This window comes from Colletotrichum lupini, chromosome 6 (assembly GCF_023278565.1).
Source record: "Colletotrichum lupini chromosome 6, complete sequence".
Lineage (NCBI taxonomy): Eukaryota > Fungi > Ascomycota > Sordariomycetes > Glomerellales > Glomerellaceae > Colletotrichum > Colletotrichum lupini.
This window is the reverse complement of record NC_064679.1, coordinates 4,441,069-4,458,181: the sequence shown is the minus strand read 5'-3', so window position 1 is coordinate 4,458,181 and position 17,113 is coordinate 4,441,069. Positions and strand designations below refer to the sequence as shown.

Sequence of the window (17,113 nt, the reverse complement as noted above, 5' to 3'; positions counted from 1 at the left end):
ACTATAGGGCGGTATTATATAAGTTAAGTAGAGATTAGAAGACTTTAGAATTAATTTTAGAGCATTAAATAGCTTCGTAATTACGAGTAATACTAAGGATAAAGAGGAATTATAAATATAATTATAGTTTATTCTAAACTATTTATTAACGAGAATGCTCGTTTCTATCCTTATAGTATACTAAGTTATTTACTATCGTAAACTTTATCTTCTTATCGAACTATTATAATCTCGTTTTTCCTATCGTTTTTATCCTTTTTAACCTTTTTTTTAGCCTTTACCTCCTTCTTAACGATCTTCTTTTCTTACTTAACTAATAATTCCTCCTTAATCTTTATCGTTAGTTTAATACTAATACTTATTAAAAGCCGTGTTTTCGGAACATTTCTATACGTCGTTTTACCTAAAGTTTTAGTTATAATTAGCTTTATATAACCTTTTCCCTTCTTTACTAACTAAGGTTTAATAACTAGTAACTTAATTCTAGTTTAAAAAATAATAAAAAGTTAATAATTATCTTTTTTATATAAGATCGTAGCTTTAAAAAGGAATCTCTCTAAACTTATAGCTTTATACGCTACTTTATAGTACTCTAAGATATTATAAGGATTTTATATATTAATTAGAAATACTATCTACTCTATTAAAAGAATTTATTAGTTTATTATAAAATATAAAATAATAAATTGTATTATATTTTAATATAAAATAAACGTTAAGAAGCGATTAAACTAAACTTTCCTAATAAACTTCTTAATAACTTAGATATTAATATAAGTCGTTAATTAGAAACCGTTAAGTTCGTTCTTAAAAAAGGATGCTTTATATAATATAATAGAGATATTAATTATTAGTAATTACTTTAGCTCTTTTTTTATTTATTAAATACTTCGTTCCCGCTCTTTTAAGCCCGTAAAAAGAGATTTTATTAATATCGAGGCTTATACGTTTATACGTTCTTATTATATAAAAAGAGTAGAGCTTATATAAGTATTATTATCGATCGGTCGTTTCGGAATAGCTTTACGAGGAGGTATTATAAGGTCGATTAGTTCGGTAACGTCTTATATAGAGATTAAAAGTTATTATAAATCTATATTATAATATCTATAAGCGAGCTATTAGTTTAATAACTTAAATAAAAAGTGATTTTTACTTATAAAAGGGTAAAAAGTAGTAGTTATTTTTATAATAAAGTTATAAAGAGAAGAAAAACTTTTATATCGGGGTACGATATTGTGCGATTTTATATACTACCGTACGGTCTAATATATTACGAAATTAAAATATCTCTTAAGCCGTAAATCTCTATAACCCCTATTTATAAGTTATTACACTAGTCTAGACCCTATCCTGGGTAGTGGGGTAACTGTAAAATACGATTTCTGCTTTAATACATGAAAAAAGTGTTTTGGCGGAGTGCCTCTTGCAGTCTGCCGTACCTTCCCTCGCAGCGCTCTTTCCTTCTTCCCCGTCCCTGCGTGTGCCACAAAGAAAGAGTACGTATCGGCTTAGTCAGATTGACTGTTTGCTCGCTGGGGCGCGGCTCCAAGTCCACGTCCACCCGACGTCCCCTCCCCCTCCACCTCCACTACTCTCCCGGCCGTGTCAATTTCAACCTCGATCTGCCCGTGTGTTCTCCTCATCTCATTCTACGTTTGATGTTTCCGATCGCTCCTCGGACGCAAAGAAGGAGAACGCAGAAAAAAACCCCGCCACAGCCTGTTTCCTCCAGCACATTTCAGCCCGGTCAGAAAAACCGCCCCCATTTCGAGGTTGTACAGAGACGGCATCCTCCCGCCGATTGTGCCCCTCCGGATCGCATTCATCTACATATCCGAGATCGGGCCTGCATTTCTTCAGCGAATCCATCCATTTCATCGGCAATTAGCACACGTGTAGCCAGACGGTGGACCGTCAACCGTACCAGGGAGGAACAGAGAAGGATTCCTTGGGGTGCGCGGCCCCTCACCGTGGCTCAGACAGTAGGAAAACTTAACCCGGTTTTCCCTGACCTGTTATCCCTCGTGTGAGAAAGATATCCGTACGGATATTGTATCCACCGCCCAACATCCCGATTGCCTATTGTCCTTCGCCATCGCGCCGCCGGATGGGACTCCCGTGACCAGATTCGACGCGTCCAGCGCTCGCTCGAATCATGGGCCAGAAACAGGAAGACGACGATCTGCTAAACGGTGATAGCAGACGGCACAGCGAGCCCAGCATCAAGCGTCGCCGCATCACAAAGGCCTGCGATTTCTGCCATCGCCGAGGACGGAAATGCAAGCCCGTGCCCGACGGAGGCGGGGTCGCCTCCGTCGCCAGTCCTGGTGGCACGCCAAGTTGTCTGACCTGCATCGAACACGGCGCGACCTGCACATGGAACCGTGTTGCAGCCAAGCGAGGCGTTAAATCAAAGACGTCGCCGTCGTCTTCAGTGAATAATAATAACAAATCTCAATCCTTTGACGATGCCGATGGCGATAGGTGGTTCTACGACGAGAGTCGCCACGGGAGCAGGGCCCTCATCTATCGACTCATCGTCATCTTTTTTGACGCTGTATACCCAGTGTGCGTTCATCCCACCCTCGTCCCTTTTTGGTCTGCATCTATTGCGCTACAATGAACAAGCTAACATTGGCTGAAGATTTCCATTTTTCGACGAGGTGTCCTTACACAAGGAATGGGAGGCAACCAGCCTGTCATCTAGCAGGGCTTCTTTCGCCCGGCTAATGGCCATATGCGCATTGAGTTCGTGTCACGTCAGAGATGGCGCCTTATTCAACCCGGATACGCCCACTCCTCTTCTCCCTGAGCATCACGAGGCCTACATGCAGGATGCAGAAAGGGCGATTCCGGAGAGAAATCGCGACATCCGCAGTTCCGAAGCCTTTGAGTATTTACAGGTTCTTGGCACTTTATCCCTGGCCGCCACACAGCTCAAGGACGACCCTCTATTCCATGAGTGCCTGGGCCGTTACCACACATTAGTAGCTCAGCACACCTTCCATTTTGAAGCGCGCTGGCCCTCGAATCTTACATATCCGGAGAAGCATGTAAGGCGGCAGTTCTTCTGGTCAATGTACCGCCTGGAAGTCCATGCAGCGCTGATCGACGGCCATGTGGTTCGGTGCCCCGAACTACAATGCGCTGTTGCATATCCGCAGCAGGTCAACGGCCTAGCCGGGATTATAGATGCGTCAGGGCAGACCGAGAAGACCCGATTCAGCCATGGCAGCTGGCTCACCGGCTGGAACTACATCACCGACCTGTATCGCGTACTCGAACACGTCATTGTCCGAATGCGCAAAGATCGACTAAAGACGCTCGACAGAGGTCCAATCCAACACGAACCACTTATGCCAAACATCGACGACATGTTGCAACTGGTTCTTGGAAAGAAGAGCAATCTTCCTCTATATGCCACCAGCGCTTATCCGGCATCCACAGACGTGGAGGCAAACCTATGTGGGTTTCAAGTGGCCAATATCGCTTGTACCTTTCAGGTGGGTTCGGATCTTTGCATAGCAAATGGTCCTATGGCTAACATCAACTCGAAGCTACTCCGGATGGCGGCATTCGCATGCCACAACAAATTTGAAGATGCTTGTGGCGCTGCGCTTGAACTAATACAAGAGATTACTCTGGTGCCGGTGGAGTACTTGCGGGCAATCGGATATCCCATGGTATGCTCCTCTCTTACTTGACCGATACTGTGCTGATATTGCTACGCAGCTGCAAGAGTTGGCAGGAGTCGCCCACTTGCTTAGTAGCTTCATTGCCCGCCAATTGGTCGACTGGCAGTACTACAAACTTCGCGAAGTCATGTACGTTGGAGCCCGCATACCCCTTGTCCTATATCTAGGTAAGGTATGCTGACTGGTCAGGACTTCCATGGCCACATTTCTTCAGAGCCTCGCACCGTCTCTTCCTTCAGCAAGCCAAGCAGGCGCACGAATCTTTCAGTATATTCACAAACTAGAAGAGATACTTCTTCGACAGAGCCAGGCAATACCAACAGTGACAGCAGTACCGGCAGTATCGGTAGCGCCGGTCATGCACCATCAGCCCGAGATAACGAATGACCCACGGGTCATGGACTTGATGCCCCAGCCGCCACCACAGCAGCAGCACCCAGGGTTTCTCGAGCAATATGCGTTACCAAATACTTCCTTTTACAATTTTCAAGCAGATTTTATCGGCAACATGTGGAACAATGCCTTCAATGACGGGGCGGAGATTGATTGGGCCGGCGCAATTGAGAGCTGGGGAACGACTTGATTTTGCGTTAATTCCTGCCAGATCTATCACCATATCAATATATCGACATCATTCATAGTGGCTACTAGCCCTTGATCTTACACATCGGGCCCTTCCTACGTCACAATATCTGCTGCCTGTCCCTCATCGTGCTGCTTACCGCAATCTTAGTCTTGGTATCGTCGAGGAGAGAAAGCACTGGTTTGGTTAAAGCCGTCTCCTCAATCCGCCGCGACAAGATCGTCATCCCTGAACGAACACCATCAATCGTCTTGATCGAAGGTGGAAGAGCCGAGAGTATATTGTCTTCCAATACCGCCATACCCGCACAGCCGAGGATAATGCTTTCGGCACCGTTATCAATCAAAGGCTTCGAAGATGTAGCAATGCGATCGATCACGAAATCCCGATCCAAGCTCTCCAGCTCAAGTGGGCTCAAGCCAGTCGCTGCGACGCCAGTGGAATACGTCCCGAAACCGAGGTCATCAGCAGAGTCTTTCAGCGGCTGTTCCCATAAGGTCGATGTTGTAACAATGCCGAACTTGCCTCCACTTGCTGTGGCTTCCTGTAACGCGGCTTGGAATATTCCGGTGACGGGAACCTCGTCACCGTAGCGCTCCTCCAGTGCGTATACTAGCGGGTGGTCTGAGAAGCAGCAGACGAGGACGGCATGCGGGCTGTGGTTGGAGATGTACTCTATCGCACGGGGGAGAACTGCGTTGGTTGAAGATATGGCCTGCGCGTGGTTCTCGATGCACGGAGGGCAGTCATCGAGGTCGCGGCCGTCCACAAAGGTAATTTGGAGGGTTGCCGTGGAGTGATATACACGTGCGAGGTCGTCTGTCATGCCTGTTGTTGATATAGGGATGATGCATAGGAGTCTCACGGGCTGGTCAATTGCCGGCGCCATGATGTTTGTCCGTTTGAGAGAACAAAGAGGAGGCAAGGGTCGGGATATTGATGGATTTAGGTATTAGTATGTCGACCCGACGCGCATAAACGGGATGAATTTTGCCTTTTATCAACCTGACCTTTGACGTTATTGACACTCAATAGACAGCTTTCATTTCTATTGACATGCCGTTTTCAGGAATTGAAGCGCACAGGCGGCCAAGTGCCCTGGTCGCAGTCGCTGGGTTCCGAATCGGTTCATCTATGGATTCAGCAGCTCATCCGCCCGCAACCCCGCCTTTGTGCGGTGGAACACCGCGTCTTTTGCTTCTTGTTGTCTCCCGCATCGGCACTTGGGGACGATCTTCCATGCAGGGCTCGTACGATGTGGGACCCATTTGAATCCGTTTGACCCTTTTGGGTCATTTTGCCCTCTTTTACGCTATCTACATGAATGGGGTTGAGCAGGGGAAAGTTCTTTAAGGTTCTTTGAGGTGGATGATGGCGCGGGATGGTGGAGGAGGGGGATGTCACGATTCACGAGGCGAGATGATGAATTGGCGCAATGTGGATTGATGGGCTTACTAGGGGCTTGAAGGTAGAAACCAGGGTATTGATTGAGTGGTGGTTTGGATCCAATAAGTGTGCATGATGGCCACCCACCCCATTCTCTTGAACATGTTCACTTCTTATCATCCTGGTGGTGTGAAATATGCTTGCAGTGTGAGTTGCAACCAATACCAGCAACGCTAGGAAGACTTGCAGATGAACCGTCACATTTAGCACGAAAAACAGGTCCTTCTTAGAGTTATGTACTCATGATGGGTCGAGTGGAACATACACATTGGGTCGACGGCAGGCTGCCGCTTCATCGCCTCTTCCGACACGTCACATCTCATCTCACTCACACCTGAACTGAGAATTGATGGTAAGTCATTAGAGCCATTATGGTATATTCTATTCGGGCAGAAACCGCATGCACAACAAAAGGTATCCCGCGCGCTATAACAAGGAAAACGACAAGAGCTGGCTCGTGATCATAACACACGTCCTTCAAAAACCTATCCGCCTTTACACCCTCTTCTCATCGGGCTCCTCACGAATCTTGCTAGTCGAATCATCTCTATCAGACGCCTTGGAAGACGACGACGGAAGCTGCTCCCCGTCCAGCACCGGCCTCTCCGCCGGCCCAAACGTACCAAAATAGTCCGCGTCGTCAACCGCATGAGGGTCCCGAATCGGGAACGCAGCATGCAGTAGGCAATACGATACCACGGCAAGGGTACAACCCAACGGCCAAGCGAGGTAGTACAGGTGCGACCACCCCGCCTTTTCAACCGTCGGATCCTGCACTCGCTGCACGAACCCGGGCAGCAGGGAGAACGTGCCCACCGTCCACGACACGCCGGCGCGCCAGTTGACGCCCCCGCGGTACCAGTACACGCTCCGGCTGCTCGCCTCGTACAGGTCTGTCAGCTTCAGCCGCCGCGCGCGAACGAGGTAGTAATCCGCAAACATGACACCCGTCATAGAACCCAGGAAGACGCCGTAGCCGCCCATCACCGTCAGGAACTTGCTTGCGCCGTTGAGGAGCTGCCATGGCTGCATGATAAAGGCCACGGCTGCGGTGAGGTACCCGCCGCGGCGGAGGTTAAAGTAGCGCGGCAGCAGCGCGGAGAGGTCGATGCCGTTGGAGAGTGCGTTCTCCGCGACGGCGATGCCGAACTGGGCAAAGATGAAGGCGAGGGCCGCGAAGAAGACGGCGGCGCGGGCTCCCGCGCTGTTGTCGTAGTGGGCTTGAAGGGCGTCGAGGAAGCGGTAGGGTTCCCATACGAGCGTGCCCTGCGTCTTGGGGAAGAGCTGGGCGGCGCACGAGGTGCAGACGATGCCGACGAAGGCGACGAGGATGGTGTTGACAGGTACGAAGACGAGCTGGGAGGCGAGCTGGTCGCGGGGCCGGCGGGCGAAGCGCGTGAAGTCGGACTGGGAGAAGATGTGGGTGCTGATGCCGCCGATGTTTGTGCAGATGCCGAGGGCGAGCATCCAGCCCAGGTGGGAGCCCGTTGCTTGCTTGACGCCGGCGGTGGAGGTGATGTCGTGGAGCATGGGGCCGGCGCCGCGGGCTGTGGCGAGACACCAGATTAAGAGGACGAAGACGGTGGGGATGACGGTGCAGGCGGCGACGGCGAAGGGGATGTGGTAGCGTTCTGGGCGGATGTAGATCAGGGGCAGGCAGAGGAGGGAGAAGATGATGAAGCCGATGAAGTCTGCCACCGTCATTGTGCCGTTGGCGAGGGGTGTGTCGAGGTTGTTAAAGGACGGGGCCATGGAGGCGATGAAGGTGCGTACGCATTGTCCGCCCCAGTAGACTTGTGTAGAGTACCATATAAACGATAATACGATGCGCTGGACGAGCGGGAAGAGAGCGCCACGCATGCCCCAGGAGGCCTTTTGCAGGATGGAGAAGCCGATATGCCATTTCGCGCCCGGTCCGCCGGCGAGGACGCAGATGAGGCCGACGAGGCAGTGGCCGATGATGACGGTCAACATGGCCTGCCAGACGTTGAGGCCGAGGGCGATGAGGGAGGAGCCCGTCGTCCAGCCGCCGATGTTGAAGGAGCCGGTGACGACCCAGAGGCCGACGAATTGCCAGGGCCCGTAGGTGCGGCGGGAGGGCGGGAGGGGCCGGGTGTCGCGGTTCATGTAGGCTGTCGTTGCCACGTCCGTCTCGCGGGGGACTTGGACGCGGCGGAGGAGGGCCGTTGCGGTCGTCATCTTGGCTGTTTTGGCGCCGGTGGGGGGTTCAGCCCGAGAAGGGCACCGTGGGACACCGTCGATGATCACAACAGATTCTTGTTGCTAGTTCCCTGTCTAGTTCCAACTTCTCACTGCTGGGATGTACCGCTGAGGAAGCGGTTTGTTGTAAGGTGTTGGTGGTGTTCACTTGAGGAATGCGTGATGTACGCCGCGACGCCGGCTCTGCGAACTACTGCGGTGTGTATGCCCGCCCGTTTGGCAAGAGGACGGGGACCAAGAGGCGGGTGAATGTGGAAGGCGGGAAGATGGGGGAAGGGGCCCGCTCAGGAAGAAACGGGATGGGATGGGGGCCAGTACAGTAGGTAGGGTTCCTGAGTGAGTCTGGCCTCTTTCAATGAAGATATGAGACGGACCTTACTTAGGAGTGAGGCGGTGCGGGAGAGATCTAGAAAGGGGAGACGGGGAGGGCGCTAGGCCAGACCGTAAGCGGACCGGACGATTTCGAGGCGGGCCTTTTTCTTTTGTTTGGTTCGATTTTTTAGCGTCTAGCTTGTCAAAGTTTCGTACGGAAAGCTTAGTTACGTCGCACAGATCGTGGGGTGTTCAGTTACGTGCAATGCGTAACGGGCAAAAGGTTAAAAAGTTGGAGGGACTTGGAATGAAAGGAGGAGGCAGGGCAATGTGTAGAGACACAGTGTGGTCGGGACTTGGGTTGTCCTTCACGGCTGATATATGTGTCTCTCGAGCGTTTCCATTTCATGTTCAATGCCTACGTACGGAACTTGATAGTACCGGGAGTCTGGGTCTGGAGGAGCTGGATGCTGGACGCGGAACCTGTCCCGGGCAAAGGGTTGAGCAAGCGGGCGAGACAGAAATCCCAGAGGCGTGGTTAGCGACTTGCCCAACGGGCCACCGACAGGCTGACAGGAGAGGAAAAAGACAAGAGCAAGAGAGAAGTGGTCTTACCTTACTGTGTATGGATTGCCATACATGATGGAGGGTGCGCCTGCGAAGCCCTGGCTGACCAAGTGCAGGGTCAGCTTTCACCGATGATACCACTTCAGGGGGTTCCAACCATCCCGGCGCAATATTGTAGATGGGCGGCCGGGTTTGCTCCAGTCGTTTGAAACAAGATATCAGCACCTCGGTCTACGAATAGCGGGACTTGAAAGGTGACGGAGGCTATGGGAACATCTATGGCGAAAAGGGAGGATATGGTTGGGGGTTGGGGACCTTGGGAGGGGGGAAAAGACTCTAGAGGCAAGGTTTGTAGAAGCTAGAGGGGACGCCATGTAATACTTCGTAAGCTGAACTTCCAGGTTTACGACAAATATCGCGTTTGATATCATGCAGTTGGAAGAGAACCTAGACTCAAACTACATGACCCCCTCCCGCCGTCCCTTTTGGACTCTTCCCCTCGTGGGATGCGCGGTCAATTTCACGATCCACGACGTGCCCGCCCCTCCACTGCCATGCAGAACCTGCAGCGGTGACGATGATCCCTGGCCCCAAAAGTGTGGGAATGTGGATAGAGCCCAGGGCAGAAGGGGGCGCGGACCAGGCTCTCGGTAGGGAGGGGAAAAGAGAATTGGTGTAAGGGTCTTTTCGGGTTCTAGTTCACGCCGGGGGTGTTTTTCTCTTTTCTTTCCTCCTGCTTACGTTGTGGGTACGAAAGCAGGATTATTACGTGTTGGGTCTGGATGGGCTAGGCGGAATGGGATTTTGTTTGCTCTTCAATTTCGCTTGGCGTGTTGGAGCAGAGCGGACCGACGCAGGCCTATCATATGAGACATTCAAGACAGGGTCATCAACCTGATTCCCTCTCAGATTTCGACCATGTAAGTCTACGGAGAAGTAGGCTGCATTGCGTGTTCCTACACCGTTGCGGCGTTGTCTCAAGCACATCGCCAGATATCGTTTCCGTACAGATACCAATCAGACTTCCTCTCCCTCATGGTATGTATCCCGTACATCGCAGTAAACAGGAAAGTCGAGGGAACCGTCACATTCTGGCACTCTGGCATTCTACAGCTCAACAGCTCAACAGCCACTGTCTCGCTGTCTCGGCCGCAAAATTTATGTGGCTCGGGAAATGGTAACGAATCGCGATTGGCTCGAGCAACACCATCGCCCGTTCCATCACCTTTAGACCCCTCATTTGAGACATGACTTTTGACGGCTTCAGTCAAGAATCGAGATCACGATTGCGCTTATCTCCACAGTATGTTTCGTCGTTCTCTGCGGAGCCTTTTTCTGCATGGGAAACTGGACCGGTCATGGGGCCACACGCGCGGGCACTGCCGCTTCTTCGTCACACATATCGATCGTCAACCGCGGCCTTGAACCCCCGGCCCCGCCGTCCATTCTCCAAAAGAGAGGAATTAACCCAGTTTAGGGTTGCGTCTGGCGTCTGTACGGGCGGTCACTCTCCCCTTCTCTTTGGCCCGTCGAACGCCTCGAGGACCCCGAGACCCAGCAAGCCCACGTGTGTTTCCCGCGGCGGGGCTCCTCTCAAGACGGGCAAAAAGAGTGACAAAAAGGCAAAATGAGCGGGCTCTGAGATGGAGAATCTGCCGCTGTTTCTTCTGATTCTACAGCTTTAACCGCCTCCGAGACCGCGGAACCCCCAATTCCCCACGAGGTTATCTCGAGGTCGGTCCGTCGGAAGAGGGGTTCGTTCTGCTAGAGAGAAAGGGAAAATGCGCAACCAAGAGTTGTTACTTAACTCGAGGAGCTTGGACATTTTTATCACTATCTGCTGTGAAAGTGGCGTTCGCCCATGCCGCACACATCATTCATTTCATCCTGCATACTTTAATACCCGCGCTTCATTGCCTCCTGTCGGGCGCGCAACTCGGATCGGACGAAAATTCTCAAAGGCATATTACGCGCGATATTATCAGAAACCACAGACGCTTCCTGCTTGTACTAAAAGTCCACTGTCCACATCTGCATCCCCTGCGTAATCTTTATGTTTGTTCTAGAGCGAGAAGGGTGTTACAAGAATACCATTGTCCAACACCCCCCGTCTTGCAAACCCCAGTTTGCGCGTCTGCGCGGTGCGCCGAAAACCAACGAGCCAACCATGACCGTGGCCGCGGCGCCGGCGGGGTCGGAGGCGGCGCTACCAGTTGTTGACTTGCGGTCCTTCGACTCGGTCGAGGACCTTGCGGCCGACCTCATGCGCGTCGGCAAGGATCCCGGTTTCTTCTACGTTGTTGGCCACGAGCTGCGCGACGACGTCGCAGCCGACATGTTTGCTCTTGCCAAGAGCTTCTTCAGCTCACCCCTTGAAGAGAAGTTGGTGTACGCCAACGGCAGCGGCGACCTGGTGAGTATTCCTGTTTTGTATTCTGCGCCTCGCCTGAATAGTCCTGTCTCTTGCCCGTCTCTCTTTCGCTCTCTTTCAGCAACGGGGAACGAGAGGGCGTAGAAACAGGATGGATTTATGTACATGTTGTTGGACGAATATGATCGGCGATTAATCTTTTGCGGTGCTGACTGCGTGGTTTGATCTCGCTTAGGGTTACACCGGTATGAGAGAAGAAACGTATGTTGTGCTCAGCCCCATCTACCATGCTTATGGTGTTTCCCCTTTCGTAAAGAAACAGTGAGATCACGCTCAGATGTTGATGTTTGTGGGGTGGAACAGGCTTTCGGGAGCAGGGCCAGGCGACGTTAAAGAGTCCTTTTACCTATCAGACCCCGGTAAAACGACGCAGCTGCTTCCAACCGAGTTGGAGTCCCGCCGAGAGACAATGGCGGCCTTCTTTGCGGGTTGCGACAACCTCGCAAAGACTCTTTTGGAAGGACTTGCAGTTGGATTAGGCGTGAGTGCTGCCATCTAAGTGTTTCAATGACATCCTACCGCGAAGGAGCCATCAAAATGAGGGGCTGGGTATAACTAAACTCTTCACTTCAGATGCCAAGAGATTTTCTATCAAAGGCCCATACTGGCGAATGTTGTCGTATGCGTCTCATAAACTACCCCCCGGTATCCGAGGTCTCATCATCCACCACCACCTCCTCGCCTCCAGACGACGCCCCAACCTCTAACTCGGAAGATATCCGAGCGGGCGCCCACTCCGATTACGGCTCACTTACCCTGCTCTTCCGCCAGCCTTCGGACCAGGGCGGCCTTCAGGTCCTGCGAGGAGGAGGAGGAAACAAGCCCTCCGCGTGGGCTGACGTCCCCTGCATCCCCAATGCCATTGTCGTCAACATAGGCGACGCTCTGGAGTTCTGGACCGCAGGGAGACTGCGGTCTACGGTGCACAGGGTCGCCTTTCCCAGGTCCGCGAGCGAGAATGTCGCGAGGTTAAGTATACCCGTGTTCATACAGCCTGATCGCCACGTCGTGTTGGCACCCATCAAGGAGGACCGAGGGGATAGCGGCGGCGGCGGTGCGGGTGCCGAGTTTTTGGAGGTTTTGAGAAGAAAGGGGTACGAAAGTGCCGAGCCTGTTACCAGTCGGGAGCATTTGGAGCGACGGATACGAGCGACGTACGGCAAGGCTTAATGCGCATTTTTCTCTCGGAATCATCAGCGATGTTGGTAAGCACGGCATGACAGCGAGCATTTCTCTTTCGACACATCATATTATTCCAAGTTTGAACCTCACGCTCGCAGTTGAGTCTGCAAATATCTGCACACAGGTAGCACTGGTAGGTGTAGGTACCTACGCCAAGGAACATATAGGAGAACAATAGTACACTCTACATACTACATCCCATTAATCATGCACCCATGCAACCAACAGTGGCATGCCCTGTGCAGTGTTGAGACCCTGACAAGTTGACAACCAACCTCCCCGGACCGGGAAATTTCTGCAAGCTGCATATAAAGACGGGAGATGAGACAACTTCGCCGAACCAACCCCCACGCTTACGCTTTCCTCGGCGAGAATACCACATTGAGCGGAGCAACGGTCAGCGTACCCGTGTCCTTGTTGCCCTCCAGGAACATCTCCCCTGTCTGCCCCTGTGCATATCGCAAGTTGTACTTATGCACGATGGCGCTAGTCACAAATCGCGTCTCTAGGAGGCCGAGCTGTTTCCCGATACATACGTCGTGTCCTTGAGAGTGAAGTTAGCAAGGTCGCCGTTTAGCTCACTCGATGGGAAAGAGGCAGTTGGAAACTCACCTGTCGAGAATGGCACGTAGACTGAGGCATTCTTGATGAGCTCTGGCTGGTCGATCCATCGTTCTGGGATGAAGTCGTCTGGTCTTTCAAAGAACCTGGCGTCTATCATTTGGCAAGTTTATCAGTAACCCATTCACGTCCGTACTGCGAGACAAATCAAATTGCAACTTTTGCTGCTCAACTTTTGAGAGTGACTCACCTCTGTATTGTGTATACGAGGGCACAAAGACAATGGTGTCTCCAGGAAGCCAGACGTCGTCTACTTGAAGACCCTCTGGCGGCGTCATTCGCTGGACACCCGATGGCACAGGTGGATGCAGACGTAATGATTCATCGATGCAGGCTTGAAGATATCGTAGCTTTGAAAGGGCGGCATGTTCAGGCTTGTCATGTCCTCTGAAGTACTCATCGACTTCGTCTTGCAGCTTCCGGTACTCTTTCGGATGCCGAGCCAGCTCCATGAACAGGCATGACAGGACAGCTGCCACAGTGTCGCTAAATACCATCAAGGCGAGTCAATAATCCGTGGCCCGAGAAAATGGGATCACTGCGAGAGCATTACCTTCCAGCAACTGTAATTAAGATACAGTCTCCGTACAAATTAAGCATATCTTGGACGGAGTGTTCCTTCTTAGCTTCGTAATCCTCCAACACCCACGTAAATATATCGGGGCTCTCGGGCTTATTCTGGATCCGCTGTTGCACCTGGCCCGAGATCCACGTCTTGAACTTCTTGACGCCGGCATTCCAAATCGCCATCTTGCGATACAGCGGCAGAGCCCACATGGCGTGCGTAAAGCGCCCGACGGCCTTGGTCTCGTCGTGCAGCGAGTTCATGTAAAAGTGCGCGACGCCATCTTCAAGCATGCGGAACCCATGGCCCAAGGAGAACTCGCCCATGACATCAAAGCTGTAAAAGTTGAACCACAGGGATACGTTGGACTTGGAGCCTGCGCTGGCTTCGATGCCGGCGAGGAGTTGGTCGGTGTATTTGAGGACGCGGGGCTCGTAATCGCGAAGTGCTGCGTGGTGCCGTTAATCAGTCTCGTCTAGCATCGATATCGGTCACTTCTGTCAACGTCTTTATAATGACTTACATTTCGAGGTGAAGCCGTATTCCCACGCTTTTCGTCGTCTAGAATGCGCCTCTTTATCGCGAACCATTTGCATTGAGACCATGGGATGAAGCAAATTATACCATGGTCCTTTCATGCAATCCGTGTCCAGGAAGACGGCGTCGATGGCGCCGGGCTTGTTGATCGAGAGTTCGGTCGGGCCAATCCTCACCACATCGCCGTACTTCTGGTGTAGCTTTCGCACGTCCTCATGGAGGTGCATCCGGTTCCAGATCTTGAACGTGACGTAGAGATTTGTGAACTTGGCAAGAAAGGGGCCGGGAAATTCACGCAGGCGGTGGAATAGGCCTCGGTAGACTAACATGCTCGTGTAGATGCCTGCCGTAAGTGAAGACAAGAGTATAGCACTAACTTTGGAGACTTGGGCCAAGCTGGTCGCTTCCAATGAGGTTCTAGAAACCATGGGGATCAAGGACGGCAACGCCATGGTGACCCCGACAGTTGCTACATAGGCGAGTGTGAAGTTCGTGATGATGCGTTGTGCCGAGAGATCCCATTCACCGGACCGGAAGACGGAGACATGGAGGATGATTCCGACGAGGAAGGAGAGCCCGCAGGCTTCTAGAGACTGAAGAACATCGATTGCGTGCATTGTGCAAGAACTTCGATTAGTCTGCTATGTATGTTGATCTTGGCCAGAGTTACCTTCTGGAGGCTCCGAGATACGTTCAAGTTGTGAGTTGACCGCGGCTTACCTTGGTTCATAAAACATTGCGAGATTCGCCTGAAGTTGATAGCATCAGTAACCTTAACCTAGCAGGTGCCGTGCTTCCCGCCGTACTTCCCCATCCTCGAGTAAACTCAAAACCTGCCGGCATATGACTAGTTCGGCTAAAGCCGCGGGATTCGAAAAAAAAAAAACCATCTCATATAGTAGCATCAACCTATCACATAGAAGTCTCAACTGAAGCTCGTAGTTAGGGTGCTCTGTTTCGTCTGGAGTACCCAGTCCGAATACGGCTCCCGTTTTTTCTGTGTCATACGTAACGGAAATCCGCATGCCGACCTGCTAATCGGGGGTTCGGAGCTCCGGGGCAACTGCGGCTGTTAAACTTAGATGAGAGTTTCAACACCATGGTAATTATATTGCAAGTGAACATCATCTCCGCCAGATAGTTCTCTTTAGGCGAGAACAAAAGATTTAGAGGATTCCAGCCTTGCGACGCTCGTAGGCCGCCAAACACTAATCCTGGAATACGATCACAGAGTCAAAACTTGAACAATATGACGCCTCAATACACTTCTATCATGAATGGCAAAACGTAAAGGTCCATCCAGGATTCGAACCTGGGCTTACGGAAGGAACTGATTTTCAATTGTGAATCAGAATCCGACGTCCTAACCAACTAGACTAATAGACCAATCGAACTGGAATTACTTCCTTGGGTCTGGCGCGCCGACGAGACGATGATGTGGGCTCGAGGTGGGTGGTTGAAGCCCTCGTGTGGATACTAGACGTAAACGTTGGTTGCCCACGACCCGCAACTGACATCTTGGCTTCTGAGATGTGGGTTCAAGCTACGAAAGTCATCCGAAACTTTAGGATGATTGAAAAGGGAGCTGTTGGAAGATTGAAGATGAACTTTGTCTTAAAAAATGTGCCGAGGCTTTACAGAACTAATACAAATACAGAGTGAAGTCTCTACATGTATGTTTTCTTGGATGGCTCTTGTCAAGGCCAGAGTTTGGCCCTTCCTCCATCAATGATGCGCAATATCTCAGAAGCTCCTCGAGATGTGCCTTTTGGCGAACCGATAGCGAGGCCTCCCAGTCTGAACCTGAAGAAATTGAGATATGCGAACCCGGTGTATGTAGCTGGAACGTAACGTGCGCCTGTACAAATCCACCACAGAGCCACTTTGGCGGTCGAATCAGCAGACATGAAGCCGCGTCCCATTCTCGAGGTAAAAGCTGCCGGAACTATGTGTCGATAATTGAAGAACTCGTCTCCATAATATCTTTGGGCGTGTGGTACGAATGCGCGTTTCGATTGTGTGTAGCCCTCCATGTCTTTCGTCCATGCCCCATGAAATTCGGCCTCGCTACCAATGTACCAAACTTCTGGCAGTAATCCAAGTTTTCGCCGCTCGCAAAATTTCTTAAACAGTTCTATGATAGCAACATGGGACTCGCAATTTGCCTTATGGGCATTGTCGTCGTTCTTGGATCCATGGGCGAGAATGAGTATATCGGTGTTTGCAAGGATAGACTCAAAGTAGGAATAGTCGTCGTACGTCCAGTCGACTCCAAACCGGGGGGTATGAATGCATCGAACACCTTGAAGGTGAAGCTGCTTCGTTAGGGCCTGGCCGAGGGCTCCCCTAGACCCCGTCATCGTTACGCGCCGGCCCCTGAGTGAGACCCCGGTACCGAGGAACCAGTCGAGCAGGCGCACCATTGACCCAAAGTAGGCAAGAGGTTCGATGTGGTGGAGGGCATGGTACTCAGGCCCAACAAAGAAGGTGGAAGGGTCTTTCGGAAGCCGCGGGTAAGGAATATGATTTGAATCGTTCCCAGAGTTCCATGCCACTACGGCTGCTCTACCAGCTTGGACTGAGAGTATGATGATCAGGTCATGGAACTGGGAAAGTGAAGCCTTGCGCACGAACAAAGGGCCGAGAAGCCAGCTCATTGTGCTGCCAATCATCTGACACGACACCTCAAGTGATAGATGCCAGACAATATTTCGATGACGGAATCGCTCGTTGAATCTCAGATTACGGTCAAAGTATTGATGGTGGATTGAGTGAGCCTTGGCAAGTAGTCGTAGTATTCGGAAGCGAGATCTGTTGGACCGGTGGGCAATCCAGTGTATGATATCAAAGAAGATGGATCCAAAGACGAAGTGAAGAAGGCAAAGCGTTATCCGCAGTGGCAGGTCGGAGCCTAAATGCGAGCTTTCGAGATTGAGTGAGAACATGATAAC

At 51.3% G+C, this 17,113-nt stretch overlaps 7 protein-coding genes and 1 non-coding gene across 8 annotated transcripts; 2 read left to right on the top strand and 6 right to left on the bottom strand.

Annotated features, from left to right (window-relative positions):
* Positions 1-1,397: 1,397 nt before the first annotated feature.
* On the top strand, positions 1,398-4,281 carry CLUP02_12804 (uncharacterized protein; the record flags this gene model as incomplete). The annotated part of the gene is made up of 7 exons (XM_049291764.1): positions 1,398-1,985; positions 2,035-2,121; positions 2,174-2,571; positions 2,648-3,506; positions 3,561-3,686; positions 3,736-3,827; positions 3,888-4,281. 7 exons carry the CDS (start codon positions 1,398-1,400, stop codon positions 4,279-4,281), a joined length of 2,544 nt encoding a protein of 847 aa, XP_049148910.1.
* A 100-nt stretch (positions 4,282-4,381) lies between these two features.
* CLUP02_12803 (Asp/Glu/Hydantoin racemase) lies at positions 4,382-5,170 on the bottom strand (the record flags this gene model as incomplete). Its single annotated transcript, XM_049291763.1, has 1 exon — positions 4,382-5,170. One exon carries the CDS (start codon positions 5,168-5,170, stop codon positions 4,382-4,384), a length of 789 nt encoding a protein of 262 aa, XP_049148909.1.
* A 139-nt stretch (positions 5,171-5,309) lies between these two features.
* On the bottom strand, positions 5,310-5,577 carry CLUP02_12802 (uncharacterized protein; the record flags this gene model as incomplete). The annotated part of the gene is made up of 2 exons (XM_049291762.1): positions 5,310-5,413; positions 5,466-5,577. 2 exons carry the CDS (start codon positions 5,575-5,577, stop codon positions 5,310-5,312), a joined length of 216 nt encoding a protein of 71 aa, XP_049148908.1.
* Positions 5,578-6,222: 645 nt separating this feature from the next.
* Positions 6,223-7,926, bottom strand: CLUP02_12801 (NCS1 nucleoside transporter; the record flags this gene model as incomplete). Its single annotated transcript, XM_049291761.1, has 1 exon — positions 6,223-7,926. One exon carries the CDS (start codon positions 7,924-7,926, stop codon positions 6,223-6,225), a length of 1,704 nt encoding a protein of 567 aa, XP_049148907.1.
* Positions 7,927-10,879: 2,953 nt separating this feature from the next.
* On the top strand, positions 10,880-12,427 carry CLUP02_12800 (2OG-Fe(II)oxygenase superfamily protein; the record flags this gene model as incomplete). The annotated part of the gene is made up of 4 exons (XM_049291760.1): positions 10,880-11,239; positions 11,433-11,518; positions 11,561-11,738; positions 11,831-12,427. The coding sequence occupies 4 exons, from the start codon at positions 10,880-10,882 to the stop codon at positions 12,425-12,427; spliced, it is 1,221 nt and encodes a 406-aa protein (XP_049148906.1).
* Positions 12,428-12,792: 365 nt separating this feature from the next.
* On the bottom strand, positions 12,793-14,779 carry CLUP02_12799 (benzoate 4-monooxygenase cytochrome P450; the record flags this gene model as incomplete). The annotated part of the gene is made up of 5 exons (XM_049291759.1): positions 12,793-12,983; positions 13,052-13,153; positions 13,251-13,546; positions 13,650-14,073; positions 14,149-14,779. The coding sequence occupies 5 exons, from the start codon at positions 14,777-14,779 to the stop codon at positions 12,793-12,795; spliced, it is 1,644 nt and encodes a 547-aa protein (XP_049148905.1).
* Positions 14,780-15,453: 674 nt separating this feature from the next.
* CLUP02_tRNA221 lies at positions 15,454-15,548 on the bottom strand. Its single transcript has one exon. It is a non-coding gene; the product is annotated as a tRNA-Gln (tRNA).
* A 311-nt stretch (positions 15,549-15,859) lies between these two features.
* CLUP02_12798 (uncharacterized protein) lies at positions 15,860-17,107 on the bottom strand (the record flags this gene model as incomplete). Its single annotated transcript, XM_049291758.1, has 1 exon — positions 15,860-17,107. One exon carries the CDS (start codon positions 17,105-17,107, stop codon positions 15,860-15,862), a length of 1,248 nt encoding a protein of 415 aa, XP_049148904.1.
* Positions 17,108-17,113: the final 6 nt, after the last annotated feature.